General features: G+C 36.8%; 1 protein-coding gene across 5 annotated transcripts; it reads right to left on the bottom strand.

Annotated features, from left to right (window-relative positions):
* Window positions 1-477: 477 nt before the first annotated feature.
* Window positions 478-14,055, bottom strand: lrfn5a (leucine rich repeat and fibronectin type III domain containing 5a). Of its 5 annotated transcripts, XM_043697795.1 has the most exons (4): window positions 12,581-12,994; window positions 11,508-11,668; window positions 3,686-5,096; window positions 478-2,987 (listed from the first exon to the last, which is right to left on the bottom strand). In XM_043697795.1, exons 3-4 carry the CDS (start codon window positions 5,074-5,076, stop codon window positions 2,054-2,056), a joined length of 2,325 nt encoding a protein of 774 aa, XP_043553730.1. In that variant the 5' UTR covers window positions 5,077-5,096; window positions 11,508-11,668; window positions 12,581-12,994; the 3' UTR covers window positions 478-2,053. The 5 variants fall into 5 exon arrangements, with proteins under 5 accessions (XP_043553730.1, XP_043553726.1, XP_043553729.1 ...); XM_043697791.1 differs by lacking the exons at window positions 11,508-11,668; window positions 12,581-12,994 and adding an exon at window positions 13,301-14,055; XM_043697794.1 differs by lacking the exons at window positions 11,508-11,668; window positions 12,581-12,994 and adding an exon at window positions 13,093-13,250.
* Between the last annotated feature and the right edge of the window lie 3,886 nt (window positions 14,056-17,941).

Here is a 17,941-nt window from a genome sequence, read left to right as displayed (position 1 = left end):
CTGTGTAAGTCTTCTTTCAAACCTGGATTGATACCAATTTAAAAAGAAAAATAATAAGGACATACCTTTTCTTGCATTCTTGAATGCAGCGAGTAGGTCAGTGAACATACATTTGTGAGATTTTACCTTCTAATGATCCACACTCAAAATATATAGCTTCATTTTGTCAGGGAGCAGAAAATATCTGTATCTCATACCACACAAATTGTAGGGGCAAAGAAAATAGACCCCAAAACTGAAAAGTACAGTGAAAGCATTTTCTAAAATCTATCCTTGACAGACTCTCCAGATGGCCTTTATAGACAGCTGGTCTCCTGAGGCATCAGGTTTAAATCATTAATTCACTTGTTGGCTGGCAGGATCATCAGATAAGCTAGTTTCAATACACAGGGGCTCTATAAGAAGGATTTCATTGTGCAGCTTAGTCTGTAAATTCAGAAGAGCTTGCAAACACAAAAATTCAGACAGATTACAAACTCATTTAAATATCTAAACTTTATTTTCAAAGAGCGAAACACATAGAAACAGGTTATACTTTTTTATTGAAATGAGTGAATTTGACAGGTCTGGGTAAACCTTCCTCTTAAAATAAAACCAGGTTCATCATTACTCTGCTGCTAGGTTCCAAAAAAAACACCCCTTGTAAAACCTTGGATGGACTGACTGTCTTGCGTGTTTCTATCAGGTTAGGTCAAGCCATGATATAATGTGTGCTTCACTAATTTTACAAATTGCATATGTCAAAAGGAGTCTAAAAATGTTCACCAGATAATGGGAGTGAGCACAACACAAGGTCCAAACTTTTACTAACCGGGTTGATTAGATGTGATCTGGGGCACAGCCAAGATTTCACCAGCTTGCTTCGGATTTTGGATTTCTTGAAAATGGATAATCATGTTCTTTGACAAGAAATACAATCCCACGCTTGAGCAAAAACTTGGCACAGAGTTTTTAGTAACACTACTGAGTTTATACCAGTAGTTAAATGGCTCAAAACTGTGATTGAGTTTGGCTGCGTTTTCGCTTAGACCACACCAGCCCATTAATCTGAAATGCTATTGTCCATTTGCTCATTTGTACCAGGTAAATAACGATTTTATCAGTTGGGCTCTTCAAACATCACAATATTGTAATGTGCTTTGTAAAAATGTCTTTCTAATTTAATGGTTAGCCTGGTATTGGATTAAATAAATCTGTTCCTCAGATTCTTTGCACATTCTAGTTTATACCATTTTCCTTACGTATTTCTGTGTTACAATTTCACAAAAATAGCATTAGAATCAGTTGAAAGCACTTCAGCAGCGGGCCTTAATGCAGCTCCTTTGAGTGGCAATATTTTTATTTAATGGCTCCTTTGAGTGGTAGTCAGACTATGAATACTTGATTTAAATGCGAAGATTACATTACCACAACCATTATTTTTTCTGATGCAGGACTGGCACCCTTATTATGGAAGTTCAATCATTTTAGATTACTTAGCTGGCAGGATGGAGTACCTTTACCAGACTTGGCTGGGCTACCACAATTTCCAGGCCCTGCCTAATTGCACACATAACAGCTATTCATTGTACTAACACTGGCCGAGTATACTTATTTAATCCTTTATTGTACACAACATAACAACACAAAGTTGTTTTATCTGTACAGCAATTGCCTGAAAACAAAAGGCATTTACCATTGTCACTGAAAAGAAACATACAGCTCATTTTTTAAAAAATATCAATTTATTAAGTAGTCCATAAATAGGCTTTTTTTTCTTTAAGATGCAGGAAACCATATTTCCTTGGTCAAAGGCTTCTGTGAAAAAAAATTCACTCATTTATCCTATACTCCAGAACCAGAAAGCCAATCCTAAAGCAGGATAAGGCACTGGTGCTAAATCGTGCTTTACCTTCCAGTCTTTCTGTGCTGCCTGTTGATTTCTATCGAAGAATTGCGTGCATGAGCCAGTTCCATTCCTACCTTGCTGGAAATGCCATCAAACTGAAAGACTAGCATAGAATTCCCAAACTGTTACAAGGCAGTGTTCCTTTACTGTAACATATTTAACATGTCACACAGTGCTTTCCATTATCCACTCAGAACTTGAGAAAGTGGCTTTCCCACTATCAGCATCAGAGTTTTCCAACTGTAACAACATTCCATTCATTGACATGCTTCTTTTTGACCACAGGCTGCTAATCTTTTGTGAATGAGTATAGCAATGATACTCTGATAAATCTCCATTGAGTGAATATCTCCGTTTAGCTCTGCTTGTTTCTGTTGGCAGAGTAAGATATTTAATGGACTTAGAATGTGCTCGTCTAAATGTGGGAGTTTCTTTCAGAGAAATTGGAGCACAGGAGGGCTTCTGTAAAATTGCAGTATTTTCCCTTTTCTTTTTGGATGTCTCAACATTGGTGAAAGCTTCCATTGGTCTTTCGACACTTGACTTTGGCCCAGCCTTTCTTTTCAGCTTTTGAGATGCAGTAACACCTGTAGTCCAGTCAGGTGGTACGATGGAGGTAGTGGTAGCACATTCCTGGCTCAAGGTAGATTCCGAAGATTGTGATTTGGGATCTTTATGATACTGTGTGTTCTCTTCGTGACCCATGATGACTTTAGAATTTGAGTGGGTTAATATTCCACTACACATTTGCAAATGCGCTCCATTTGTCTGAGAATAGACATTACTGACCTTTGTCATCTTGTGTGTGTCATTATTGTTGCACACCTTGTATCTAATCATCAGTATGATAATAAAGACCAACACAGAAGCTACGATAATTCCACCGATTATAATTATCATGGTTCCTCCCAGAAACTGAGACGGCATAAAATGACAGCGAACATAATCCTGGTCTGTGGTAAACTGTATGCAGCCAACAACCCTGGTAGCTGTGAGGGAAGTGATACCATCATCGTAGATTGCTAAGACACACAAGTCATATTGCGTTCCTGCAGCCAAGTTAGTGACAAGGAAGCTTTTGCTTGTGGAAGGAATCATTCTGAGGGACAATACATTGACTTGCATTAGTTCACCTTTGAGACTTCATTCTTTTCTCAATTATTGAAAAAGAAACTTCTTTTATTAACATAACTGAAAGCTTAAAGCCACATACACGTGCAGGTCTCTTGGGATAAATAACCACACTTAAGTTTGGACATAGCTCATTGAAGGCCTACATTACAAAAATGTTACTTTCATTTCAAAAAGAAAGATGCTGTCATTTTAAGTTGAGAAAGAAAATTTGAAGTTAGTTCCCAGGCCAAAACAAAATTCTATAAAGTCAACTACAAAGCAACTGGATCAAGAATTGAAGAAGTCACCGTTTGATTGATTTTTGACACCATAATCTGAAGTGTCTTTTTGAAGCATTTTTTTTAAGTGTCATCACACAATAACCAACTTTTCACAGAGAGACGTGAACTGTGATGTGGCTGCATGCACAGAATAAATAAGATTACAGTACAGGATTAAGGATCAGTATGGTATTATGAGGGCTTTACTCTTACTTGTTTATTACCAGACAAGGAAAAACACTGCATTAATAATTGACCATGTCCTCACAGAGCTCACATGAAGCTGTAATGTGACAGTGGTTTCACCTCTATTTATGTACTAAAAGAGAACACTGCATTAACAAAATAAATACAGCTCCAACTGATTAAATACTAGAATGCAGAAACAGTTGAAAGAGCTTACCTGTAAACAAGTGAATCGTCATAAGAACCATTATACTGAATCTGGAACATACGGATGCCAGGGATATTGTGTTGCAAATTAAATTTAATAAGTGCAGATGATGATGATGTTTCAGCAACTTCCACCCTCTTTTCTGGTTTGGCCTTAGTGTCACTAACACTATTACTAGTGTTTGAGCCAGATTTAGTCGAAGTAGAAATGTCGGATGAGCCAGGATCGGGCTCATGAATGTGGTTCGTACTGTTGACTAAATGTGGGAGTTTGATTATGTGAAGTTCCACCACAGCAGTGGTTTCTCCAGCAGCATTTGAAGCAATGCAGGTGAAAGTGCCTGTATCTTTGACAGTAGTTATAAGGATGTCTAAAGTTCCATTACTATATAAAGCTGTCCGTGTTGAATTTGAAATGAGCTTGCCTTCAGGTGAAGTCCAGTGTATGGAAGGGTCTGGATCCCCAATGGCCTTACACTTCAATGTTGCACGTTGACCTTCTAAGACTCTGAGCTCATGCGTATAGCGAGTAATCAGTGGCTGATCACAGATAAACTCTTCTTCTGGGATAGACCAAAAGTACCGACCTGTTAGTTGTGGAGGTGAGGCACAGGTCTCCAGATCATCATTCCTTGAAAGACGGCGCAGCCAGAGTAACTCACAGTTGCAATGCAAGGGATTTCCTCCAAAGCTCAATGTAAAACTTGGTGGGTTCAAGAGTCCTGAGTAGGCTAGTACCTGAGCTCTCGTGAACAAGGTATCAGGTGGTAGCTTCCGTAATTTATTAGACGTCATATCCAAACGAGTCAACTTGTGAAGATGGGAAAAAGTCCCCTCATCAATTTGTTCAATCATATTATGGTCCATGCTGAATGTATGTAAGTTGACCATCTTCTGAACTGCCTCCCAGGGAATAGATTTTAAATTATTATAGGATACGTCCAACTCTTCAAGGGACAACAAAATATCATTAAAAGCTTCTGAGGAAATATCAATTAGTTGGTTGTTATTGACCACTAAATGGTGAAGGTTAGAAAGTCCACTAAATATGTCATTTGTGATCTGGGTTAGTCTGTTGCTGTTCAAATGTAAGGCCCGCAGATTGCGTAGGTCTGCAAATGCTTGCGGTGCAACATAATTAATTGTATTCCTTGACAATGTAAGGTCTACCAGGCTGGTCATGTTAGCAAAGTCTCTCCTTTTAATGATTGTAATAAAATTATCTCCTAAACGTAGCTCCACTGTCCTTCGGTCAATGTTGGCTGGGACAAAGAGAAGTCCTTTTTTGGCACAAAGAGTTGCAAGGTTTGGAGACAGATTTTGACAGATACAACGCTTGGGGCAGACCTGGGCCTTCACTGTCATAGCAATTAACAGCAGATAAAAAAGCAGTTTTTCCATTGTAAATCTGGTTAACTAGCCTGGAACAGAAACAGAATGTTTAGTAGATCTTCAGAAGAACCAAACATCATTCACTCAGTATAATCCATGTGTTCTAAAGCATTTTTCAAACTAAAGTTATTCCGAATAATTCCTATTGCAAATGTATTGATATTCTTTTAAGATATTGAGCAGCATGATGGTAGTGTGCTGACACATAAGTGCACTGGTAATGGAGCAAATTGAGATATAGTAGTCTAGGAGGAAACCTATATGGTTAGGTTCCAAGTTTTACTGAGATGTTAATATGACTATTCACTAACTAGGTTAAAATAGAAGGCAAAGAACCTTGACTTATTGTATATCAACAAATTGTGGGATCAATATCAACCTTTACAGATACTTGATAGATGATCCACAGTGTCTTGCAGTCAATTGGTACTGTAACATGGAAAGATGTAAAAGGATTTTGGACAAATAAGTGGGGATGATCTAAAAAAGTTCAAAAGTATACAGCACTGTTAATAACTTAATGCAATATTGATTAGATATACACATTTAGATTCCATACAGCAGAGAAATCTATTCAATTATTAACCACACTGTCTGAAAAATATATGGCAACTGAGAGTGTTTAATGACAAATTTGGGTTCTGTGAAGGTAACACAATTTAGTTTGCTTATAACAACTAATAGTAAATTGAAAATGTGATGTACTCTACCAAGAAATAATTTGTTCCTTGTCACACTTTGTTTCTTTTTGTTTGTAAAATGCCATGTAAAAATGTGATATTGATAGCAATCTGAACAATAAGCAAAATTATTAATACATTAACAAACCTCCCAAAGCATTGTTCATAGTGAGTTGAGATTTTGTAAGAACAGGATTATTAGCAGCTGGCACTTGATGTTTTAATAATCAATGACAAGTGTTGAGGAGCCCTGAGAAAGTGTCTGAGTTTGCAATGTAAAAGAGATTCTGGGACTTCCTAAGTGAATGCTCGAATCACTGGAGAAGGATCCTGACACCTCTCAGAGAAGGAAATATTAGCATCCAAGTACATTGTGAGTAAACCCGAAATCAATGAGTCTGGGGACAATGAGTCTGGGAAATCAAGTCTTGGGAATTATAAGGCTTTCTAGGAGCTGAGAATGAAAGGAAGTTCTGGATTTAGCTGAACCAGAAAACAGTCCTGACAGCTTTTAGCGTGGCAAACAGTCGAAACTGAGGATTAAAGGATTGAGTAATACTGGAGATAGGATTAACAAGCTTTATAAGGCTCCAGAAAATGGCACCCAGGCTCTCCTTTTGGAGCACGAGGTACCAATTCCCCTCCTTTCTCCATTACTGTGGCCTCACCATCTCTTCGATTCAACAGCAACTCTCTTACACTACAATTTCAGATATCCCATTGAACTCATCTCGATATCCAATGTTAATGTTCTACATTAAAGCATCTTGCTCACCGGTATGTTAATGATCCATACAACATTAAACAAACAAAAATTTCCATAAAGAAATATAAATAATCTCAAGAAATATTCAAACTGCACTGTTTATGTAGTTTTCTAGATTTTAATGTTTTAAAAATATTTAGTCTAAAATTATTCAAAGAGCAAGTATTTTACTTAGGAAAAGAAAACATAATATCAGTAAGCAATATTTGGTAAGAATTAAAATGGCTTAAAAAAGCAATTCTTGAAATTACAACAACAGTAAACAACACGTGCGGCTTGGTTGAGCATTTCATTAGAGACATATTGTTGATATTTTAAATGAGGCATGCTCAAAATAAATAATTTAAAAATCAATTTTCAATTGTTTCAAAGCCCTAGAAACAAAGTAAGATATAAACCCCTCAGAGAACAATTTTAATTTTTCTTTCTCATTTCAATCAATACTGCATTCGAGATGCACAAATTTAGAATACAAAGCAATGTATAAACCTTCTAATTGTTTTCAGTAAAACATAAATCCAGTTAGAATCCAACATTTGCAAAAGGCTTTTGAAATGTTAATGTAATTTTCAAAAAAGTACAACAAAAATTAAGGAAAACATAATTCCTTTTTTATGAGTGTTTTACTTTCAAGTTAAAATTTCATCACTAATGAGATTAATTTCATGAAAACAAAACCAAAATTTTTTCAAAGAAAAGTTTTTTTATGAATCAATTAGTTCCTCAACTATATCTATTTAGATATACTTTTTCTCATGATGACTGCTGATATATAAGAAATTTTATTAAATGTTCATAGTAGTAATTCAATGTACAATGTCAATATTAGAAATGCGTCTAAAAAACCTTGACCAGGAAGTAAGGACTGTGGGCAGTTAAGAACAGGCCAAATGCATTATATTTAATAAATAAATATTAAATTATGCAGCAAATGAAAAATGATATCATCAATGTGCCAATATTTCTGATTATTTCAAAGTAAAAATATAATATGATATATATTCAATGCATATTATAAAACTTTTTTTTAGTTATCTAAAACAATCTTACAAAAGACTGCAGATCACTTTTACTTGTGGACTGCCTTTCACAGATTTCGGCATTTCAGAAGGGAACTGTCACTGATTTAGTGCTAATTTCTAATTATCGCTCTAAGGTAGAAAATATTAAATGGAGAAAGTATGGCTGGATTTAATGTAATCTGAAGCCTTAATATGTCATTATGAACTTCAAATAGTGTAATTAAAAGTCTCCAGTTTAACAAATAGTTTCATTCATAGCTGCAGAGGAATTGTAATGACAGTCATTCTAAATTATAGATGCGTAGGTAAGACACAGACACAATAGTGTATTAATATTCATTATATTCAAACACCTTTTCTAGCAATCCAACTAGTAATGGGATTATTTGACAATTTTTTTGAAGCTGACACTGTACATTCAAAATACCTCTGAATGACTGTTCAGTAGCGATTTCAAAACCATCTAAACAGGTTTGAAATAACCAATGTGAAAAAGTAAGTTTGTTAATGCAGCAGTGTTAAAAATGTTCATGGTTAGTTGTATTAAAAACAATCTCCCAGCATACTTGCATTCAGCAGTAATAAGGCTGTCAATTTCCAATGCTTTTTCTGACCCTACTGAGATGTGACAGATCACACAGCAAAGCAAATGTGAAACATAAATTAATGAACTTATAAAAAGATATAAGTATACTTATAGAAAGCTTCAATTCTGTTGTGAAAATTTTAATTTAACTGCAGTTTTAATGTTTATTCAGCTATCTGCTGAATATTATTATGCTGCATGCTTATTTTAAATAAGGCTCAAGCCATTAAAGTAGGCTATTAGAGTATAAATGGTAATCACTATATTAAATTGAAAGTCAATCAGATTTGGAATCAGATTTGGGTTATGATCAATTGTACACCAGTTATGAGCAGGTGATGCTATCAGCTTAATTCTTTGCTACAAATTAGGTATTATTCTAAGCACTGATCACAAATATGTCTTGTGCAATTCTGATATCATACATTGCTAATCTGATACAAACATTCAAGTCCATACTTTTCATTGTCATCCTTATAACTGTTGCACAATTTACATTTATTTCCCAGAGTTTATGCTCACTTTATTTTACAGAGATGGAAATTTTCCATAATTACATAATGGCAAAACGGTAGCTTGTGACAATGAATTAAATTACCTGGGAAAAATTGGTTCGGTGAGAAGATATGGAATCACTCTATCAAATACAATGTCACTATATGAAAGCTTCCTTCCAGTTCATAATAGTTCTGTTCGGAGTTCCTCATATTGTTGTGTTAAACACAATGCTTAGCTGAAATATCAAGCTGTTTGTTCTTTCCACTTTCCATTTTAATGGACAGTGATTTCCTAACCTGATTCAACCAAGCAGTGGTATGTTCAGAAATCCATGGAGAAATATGACATGGTCAAATTTAGGATTCTTTGGCATTGTTGTAGCTTTCCCTCCTAGAAAACCTCTTTATAACATAGCTTTCTGACTGTGAAACAAACTGAAATGGAACAAAATGCCCAAGTTGAATCACGGAGATTCAGAGTTTTCAACCTTAAAATTAAATGCTAGCAGGTCTGTAGTTAGGTATTTTGAGTTCTCTCTTTTGTCTATGTATGTGACTAATTAGCAGTTGCTAGTCAAAATTCAGTAATGCTCAATCTTTCTCAGATCTTTGGGTTGTAATATTCAGAGCTGAAAAATGTGTTGCTGGAAAAGTGCAGCAGGTCAGGCAGCATCCAAGGAGCAGGAGAATCGACGTTTCGGGAATCCTGAAGAAGGGCTTATGCCCGAAACGTCGATTCTCCTGCTCCTTGGATGCTGCCTGACCTGCTGCACTTTTCCAGCAACACATTTTTCAGCTCTGATCTTCAGCATCTGCAATCCTCACTTTCTCTTAGTTGTAATATTCAGCAACTGTTTTAATAAACATTGAGTTTTTCTTTGTTATTTGTCTCTATTTTGTCTTTGATTAAATTGATCAGATCTCCATGAAAGTTAATTCTTTTTACTATCGGTGAACATTTTTGATTATTTAATTTAAGTAGATCCAAATCCACATATTTGATTAAATTTCATTTTGCTGAAAGAATTTAAAACTTAATTTAAAACTAACAAAACTAACTAATAATTAAAATTCCCTGACATCTGATTAGCTTTACAAAGCCAAGGACATTGTTTAGCAGGATAATTTTGCAAGGTAAAAAATCCACTAAAGCAAATCAGAGCTCCTCTATGTTTGAAGCAATTGAGTTTTGCATCACTGTTAGAATTCAACTTATGCCTCTTTCCCAAAGTTTCAAGGCTGTGTTTCAACTACTTTATTATTTTTATGCCTTACCATTAACACACTGGATATTGCTCATTGGCTTGTCACTGCCCCTGTTAAGTGACTGTTTTGTATGTGAATTGCATTGGTATTTATTTCATGTGTGGCACTGCCTGCTATGTTGTAGGTGAAGAATTGTGGGATATTAAATCAGGTTTCAATTTGACTTGTCTTTTTTCATTTGTTGAATTGAAATTGAAGCTACAACCAACTCAACAGTTGGTAGTTCTGTGAAAATGACACTTTTTTCTCCCAATATAATGGTTTAAAAAAATCTGTGAATACATGCATTTTAGAATTACCTCATGTTGTCCAAAGTAAACATGCTTGCACAATATTATTACCTATCAATAACAGGAATGATTTGGGAACCTCAAAATCAGAATGGAGATGAACTACAGCCAAAAATAAACCTGGAAATGGGAAACAAGATTTGAAAGAGGTATGGAGGAAAGGAAAGTAGAAAGAAGAAATAAAAGGAAAAGAGGATTTGTAAAACAATAAATCCTTTGAATATAATTGAGTATAAAATGCAGAAAAGAGTTAAATATTTCAAAGGAATAGTAACTGCCAAATATGAATGCATCTGAATGAATTTGCAGTTATGGGTCAATGTCTTTATAAGAATATGGGCATTGAGGATTAACATCTATTAACACTGCTGGGCATTTGGGACTTTCATAGTAATAGGATGTTTACATCACCAAGACCCTATGATAACATTGCACCAACCTTCTCAAATTCTAGTGATCTGCATTGAGTTGCCAACTGGCTGTACAAAGGCTTATAAAAGCCCACCCCATTCATAACTACTAAGATTTGTTCCTCATTCAATATTTTATTTAAGATCAAGTTCCTTCAGATTTTGGCTTAATGTTGATTTTAGCAACATGTTAAGATATTATTGTGTGGAAAGTAGAGTAGAACTCAAATGGTGGCCTTCTGGTGTACTGACTTATTCTCTTAAAATCACTCATTCTACAGTAACTGCACAGAAATCAGTTTAGCAATGCTGCAGTCAGGGGGAACAAAGATTCATTGTAGCACTGCCCCTCCACTTTGGAATCTAGGCTGTACAATATTTCAAAAGCAGTTGTTTGCATTATCTGTTCATGAAGTGTGACTAACGATCAGGTCTGCAAAAATTATACACTTAATGTAAAAAAAAGTGGTTTAATTTTTCTCCCCATAACATCTCAAGTTGTGCGAAATAATAAAAAGAAAAATGTAGCTGTAATATTCCATCCATTTAGCACTTATGCTGCAACATGGTATCAAGATCAGGCTGACAGCATGCATCATTTTACTCAAAGGCAGAGCTTGCTTTTAAACTGTATTAGCCACATAAATGTCATAATGATTCTTTTAGCATTTTTCTTGTAAATAACATTTAACAACATTCAAAAGATTGCAGCTATAAAGGGCACAAGGTAGTTCATTGACATATATTCACTGACTACTGGCCACAACAAAATTACATGTTGGTCTGGATTGAATAATATCAAGATGAGTTTTGTTGCACTTTCAACAGACTGATGTTTGTCTCTTAGATTAATTAACACAAATAAGGCACAAAAGTATTGCCAATCTGAGCAGCGACGTCCACTGAAATAGATAAACTGTCACCTTTGAAGCTTACTGCAGTAATGGTCTTGTCTCATTCTAGCCTCCTGAGTTATGCAGCGGATAGGAATGTCACTGCCTTTTTCTATTGCTGAAGAAGAGGCATAACTTGAATTGTAGCACCACCAGGCAGCAGAGTCCAAGCTGCAGTTTTTCCAGGAATTCTTAATATCAATGGTACAATATTACAAAATGCAGAAATTAAGTATTAATATAAAAGACAAGTGACTGCTTAACTATCTGTTCAAAATTAAACATTATGTTTCTTCATCTGCTTTGTTTGCTGAAAAATATTTTTTCTCCTTTTGATTTTTTTTGCTTGAAAAGGACTACTTTCTTTTAAAAATGATTACATCTACACAATGTTGGTCACCAGTGCCAAATGAACATTAGAGCTTTGAATAATTCAGTTGTTACAATATGACATTTAACATTTATGAGGCCAGTCTAGAGCAATTGATCTTGTTAACCTCTACAAGCATTGCTGGACCACATTAGTAAAGATCAGAAAATGGGACACAGCAGAAGTTAAATTACCACAATAACTTGTATGTAAAGTCGTCAGCACCTTGGTTATTACCCCAATGTTCTAAGGAATCAGCAATTTGATAATGCTCACGACAGAACCAACAGTGTATACGAAATTAGGAAGGTTTGTTTAGTAAACTGAACAGCAATGTTACCTAACGTGGGGAGAACATTTCACAATTTTCCCACTTTTTTTTTACTAAAATAAAACAATAATTGTGAATTCACATGGGACTTGCTTGATAGAAGGAAACATCATTACTGGAAAACTCTTGCTGAAAATCCTTATATATTCAGAAGATAGTTATAAACATATGGTTTTTCATCAAAAAGAAACTTCAAATATATTTTTAAACTGAAATGTCAATCATTTCTCTTATCATCGCCGCGGGAACCTAGGATTGCATACACTATTATTCTAGGTCTCTTTGTATGGAACTGAAGCAGACGTATGCCCCAAATAAAACTGGACCTCAGCAGAATTGCACTACGGTAAACGACAGCTGTTTTTCCAAACCTCATTGCACTGGAGGGATGTTTACTCTTACCTCGGGTACTGGAATGAAATGACACTGCAGACTTAGGTTTTTTTTTGACGCTTTCAACATAAGCCTTTCCACCCCCTCCGACACAATTTTCAATATCATTCCTTTCAATCTGAAGACTGGGTACTTGCTGATACCAACTCGGGCGGGGAGGAGGGCAAAAGTAACCTTTCTAAATGTATCAATTTACATAGACTGTGTGGCGGGGGGAGTGGCGGGGGAGGTGGGAAGACTTTTTTTTGCGAATATTCTTCAGTGTACAGAGTCAGTAAAAGCTGATCTGTCGAGCGTAGCGGTTCAATTAAAATTTCCCAAGCAGCCTGCACAATTCGTCCGTTTGGTTTCAACGTGCGAAATACAGTTCTACACTCAGTTTTAAGCAGCAAACGCGCTCGGGGAAAAAAAAACCCCACTCTCCGCCGTATTTAGTCAATACACTCGATCCAGCCTCCGCAACGCTGCACTGACCTTGCAATGTACCTGTATCAAGTTAAAAACCTTAAGCGATTACTTACGCCGGAGCTTCGCTTGCGATGCAGCATGGAACACCTTGAACAGCACACGATGGCCACACTGAACACTGTGCAATGCAACAAAACAAAACCCAAGTGCGATTCGCTGCTAAACCAACCCCGAATACGTTACAGATTGCATGAGTGGGGAAAAATAAGGCAAGCAAACCAGCAGTGAAAATAGATGTCACAAAAAAAATCCCAGAGTTACCTTTAAGGTCGAACATCAGCCCTGCCCAGTTAGCTCAGGATCAGGGTAAGTGGGTCTTCTCACTCATGTCTCTCTCAATCCCTCAAGTCACTATTAAAATCGATAGAATCTGCACGGTTTTCTGTTCTGTATTGCGATGAGCTCCAAAAGAGCCATTTTTGCAAGCAGCTAAATCAAAAGACGAGCAAAATGCCATCCGGGGGTAGAAGCCGCTTCAATTCAGAGGTTTGCACATATCCTCACAGTTAAACTGACATTCTCCAGGTCGCCGCGAACAGCGGAGATCTCTCCCCTCCGTCCATTCAGCGCCGTTGTGGCTATCCTGTTACACAGAGTAGGAACACGGAGAGCAGCAGCTTTCCTCTGCATCAAGCGAGCTGCTCTATTAGCTGAGCAAACGTCTCTGCAGTGAGAGCGATCAAGTGGCTGAGATGGGAAAGTCAGATCAAATCTCAGCAGGCAGAATTGCACCGTTGCACCTAGTACTTCCCCCAGCGCAGCCTCCACGCTGAGTTAAACCTCAGAGTGATCGAGTGCCACATTCTGTGCCCCCTCTGTTTCACGTACGGACGGACTTCACCAAGCTGTGGACCACTTTCGCTCCGTAAGAAGGACCGCCAACCAACTCCGTGTTAAATCAAAGTCATTCTAATTGTGTGTAAACAAACAAGGGGGGAAAAAAAACCTTGGATACACGTGCACCATGTCACCCCTGTGCTCTCAAAAGAGATAGAGGCAACTTAGAGACATTGGTGATGGTGGCGTCCCAGCAAGTTCGCTGCAAGGGTGGACTCCTTCTTCAGCAAGAGCAAAAAAAAACCCAATTGCCAGCGTTAGCTGAGAAATGGCCAAGAGGCGGAGGAAATAGAGGAGGAATCAGTCAGGCTGTTTCTCCCTTGCTGTCACTCAGGGATGATTGTTAAGAAGGGCTTTGAAGCTGAGTTTGTCTTTTTTAACAAAGGTTTTCTGGAGCCAAAAACAAAGATAATGCTGAACGGAAAAGAACAAGTCATTGAGGGGAAAATCCGGCCATAAAAGGTCATGCATGCAAATTGCTTATTCCCCCCCCCCCCCCCATCCGCCCACTGAGTTAAAAGGAATTCTTCAGAGAGACTCTGAAAGATTGCTAGGTGTATGAGCGGCAGAAGAACACGGCTCTTGCGGCAAGAGGTATTTCCTTTAATGAAGTGAGGAAGCTAGGTTTTCGAACATCCCAGTCCTCGCTGAGCGTTTGAACGCTCCTACTTTTCCAGTGAAAATATTTTGGGTCCAGCCATGATTAAACGGAATAACATTCTGAAAGAAGACAGACCGCTTCACATAGGCTGCTCTCCACATCCATAATGCTCTTTGTGAAGCCATTTGAACAACCTTGAATTTCAACAGTGAGCCAACAGGGAGGAGTCCGCCTCGAAGTCTAGAGCCAGCAGCATCACAATGCTTCCTGAAGAGGATCTAGGTGTTACTATAGCTTGCTTTTCTTTTCATGGGTCCTGCACAAATGCAGTATCGTATGTTCTCCAATTGAGCAAGCAATACTTCCAAACGTGGCCTAATTTTGAAATCCCTTGTCTCCGTCATTTGGAGATTAATTAGGATTACCCGAAAGGCTAATTTGTCTCAGTTAAGAGAAATGGATTTAGGACATCAGGTCATTCTAATTTTGGCTCAGGAGTGTTTTAATACTTGAAAATGGTGCTGTAATATTAGTCAGAGATTTTAATTATTTTGTACTGGGATATTTCTATGACCATACACATTTCATTTTGTTTTAAATTCCATTTGCACTGCGATTGTCTTTGAGATTGCTTCAGTGGAAAACTTGTTTTACAGTTATAGCCTGACGAACTGCTCTTTTTATGTAAATAAAATCATGTTTCGTGTCCATGTGACAAGGAACATCAGAGGAGCTGAACTATTTGCTGTGTCCTGTATAAATATGAATTGACGTAAGTTTTCGGTTCTTTCTGAGTACTCTTGTACTCATTAACTTTGCTTTTGAAAATAGCTTGCCAACCTGCACTACCCTATAAATGTTTAATCTCCTAACTCTGTAAATGCTATTATCTCTTTAGAATGTAACAAAATACTTACATTATGTAAACATTCATGTTAATACTAAGATCTGGCACCCACTTTACATTAATATCAGAGATGTATATACAACTGAATTAATTACTTCAAAAAAATTCACTTATTTTCTGTATAAAGTCTTTGTTTCATTTATATTTTAGCCTGGATTTACATAACAGAAAGAAGACTACATTGAAGTTAAAATGATACAATTCCAGTCTTTTTTGTTAATAACCCATGTCTAGAACTTCTAATACACGTATGAATATGTCTGGTATTTACATAAAGTAAAGCAATAGTCAAATTAACAGCTTATTAATATGGACAAGAATATAGCTGGAATGGTTTAAATTGCAGCAGTAAGTGTCGAACTGATCATCACCAAAACCGTAGATTGTTAGTGCATTGAAGTTTTACATTTTTATTAATTTTATTTGCAAAAGTAATATTTTGCTTAAAACTGACTTTTTTGCATGAAAATGTATTCATATTTCTGAAACATGAAATGTGTTCAGAGTAAAGGATTCATCTTCAGCAGCCAGAAACCCATTTTTCTTTTGCACAACAGCCTTTGTGCACAATGAGGCACTGAAAACTGCATTCTTTAACTGGTAAGGTGGGGGAGCTGTTGTATCACATTAGTTTTGTACTGTATGAAAACATGGCATTTGTCTTACTTCAACCAATTATGCAACGCAATTTTCTGATACATTGCCGATTGAGGTAAATTATTACGTGGGTTTTAAATGAAAGAATTGTAAGCCATTCAATTGCCGATGCTAATAAATATTACACGCTATTTGTATTTGTTACATTGTTGCCAATTAAACAGTTGCATTTCAACTGCACCGAAAGGAATTGGTTATAATTTGCATTGTTTTTCTACTCAATATTTCTTCATCTGAGAGATGCATGTGGCCTCTGTGACTGTTCCAACCTTTATTCATTTCTGTCACTTCTCATTACCTCCCACACCTTGAAGAAACACATTAGCAAATATCGGTAGTAACCGTATTTGCACAACGATGTTAAAATAAATATTCACATTCTTCCTGTTCAATGTACTGTCGTTAATAGCTGTTGCCTTCATGTCTCAACACGGAAAACAGCTTCCCCAGAGGTCACGTGACAATAGCAAGTTTCCGTGGACAATTATGATATACAACTGTATTTCTCCAAACATCACCTTTTCATTTTTAAAAAATGCATGCACTAACATTTGCATCTGCAAGTTACTCAACATACGTGGCCTCCGAGGAAAATTTCCATCCAGGGCAAAATTTGTTTGTCCGTTGTAGTCCATCCCACTTTCATCTGATGAAAGCATAATACTGAGGATGTTGGAAATTAAACGAACACAGAAAATGCTGGAGGAACTCAGCAGGTCTGGCAGCAACTGTGGAGAGAGAAACAAATTTAATGTTTCAAGTTTTCTGATGGGAAATTAGGCAAGAATTTTGCTCGGTTGATTCAACATATCATTGCAGTACTTCCATAACTATTGATCACTGTATCTATATTACAGCTCTTAGCTCTTATCTTGACAGGATCTCTCTCAACTCTGGTCTCCAGCATCTGAAGTCATCACTTTCTCCTTCGGGCAGAAAGTGCCAAGTTGGTTTCACACTCTTACCTACTTCAAGATTATATTTACTAGGTAAATGTCGAAGGCGATGAAAAACAGCTTTATAAGATTTTAAGACTCCATTGAACAGTTGTCAGTATGTGATCTACATAGTTCACTTTTGTCATCTGAAATTGCATTTCTTCAGTTTTAGGTTCAGGATGAAGAGCTCTTGCCCAAAATGTAGACTGTCCAATTCCTCGGAAGCTGCCTGACCAGCTGTGCTTTTCCAGTGCCACACTTTTTCACCCTGACTCAGTAGCATCTGCAGTCCTCACTTTCTCCCCGCTCTCTCTAACGGCCTCACTAGATTATACCTAACGTCTGCAATGGCCTTTTTCATCGTATCTCCACATCCATAGACCAGTAGATCATTCATGATAACTTCCAGTTCCCAAAGATCATTGACTATCTAAAGTAGATTCTGGAAGTTTGGAAATGCTAACTGTCAGGCATGATCATTGTATCTGATGATCAGAATATTATCCAGAAAATGACTGCTTTCATCCAACTTCACTTTCTAGTATCCATCCTTTGCAACAAGGTAAAGATCTACACTGTAAGTAATCTAATCTAATCTAATCTAATCTTAGCTTTGGTAAATTGTGGCAAAATGTTTTTAATGCTTGGCACGGAGTAACTAGCACTCTTCTAAGCTTTATTTAGATCCATTGGACCAATGCACACTCATCTTTCCAATTAGCACAGTCAGTAGGAGTTGTTACTTTCTCGATTGCTCTTCCTGTTCTAGCTGTTCCATCATGTCTTTCAGGCTGGACTTGCTGCCTGACCTGCTGTGCCTTATATAAGCTTTATAAGGTTTTAAGAATCCATTGAACAATCATTTGATTGGAGCCCTATAAAACTGCAAATTCTTATTGGTATGTGTTGGGTTACCAATTCAAGCTTTGAACTTGTATCGGCTGAGATAAATGTGTTTTCCT

The sequence above is a fragment of the Chiloscyllium plagiosum genome, chromosome 10, assembly GCF_004010195.1.
Source record: "Chiloscyllium plagiosum isolate BGI_BamShark_2017 chromosome 10, ASM401019v2, whole genome shotgun sequence".
Taxonomy (NCBI): Eukaryota; Metazoa; Chordata; class Chondrichthyes; order Orectolobiformes; family Hemiscylliidae; genus Chiloscyllium; species Chiloscyllium plagiosum.
The sequence above is the reverse complement of the archived record's forward strand: the minus strand, read 5'-3'. Positions and strand labels throughout refer to the sequence as shown.

Excerpts from the sequence above, each read along its gene's own strand:
- lrfn5a (XM_043697791.1), bottom strand. The coding sequence starts at position 5,076 with ATGGAAAAACTGCTTTTTTATCTGCTGTTAATTGCTATGACAGTGAAG. Across the intron at positions 2,988-3,685 it reads GACGATTCACTTGTTTACAG|AATGATTCCTTCCACAAGCA; the intron begins GTAAGCTCTTTC and ends ATTGTCCCTCAG.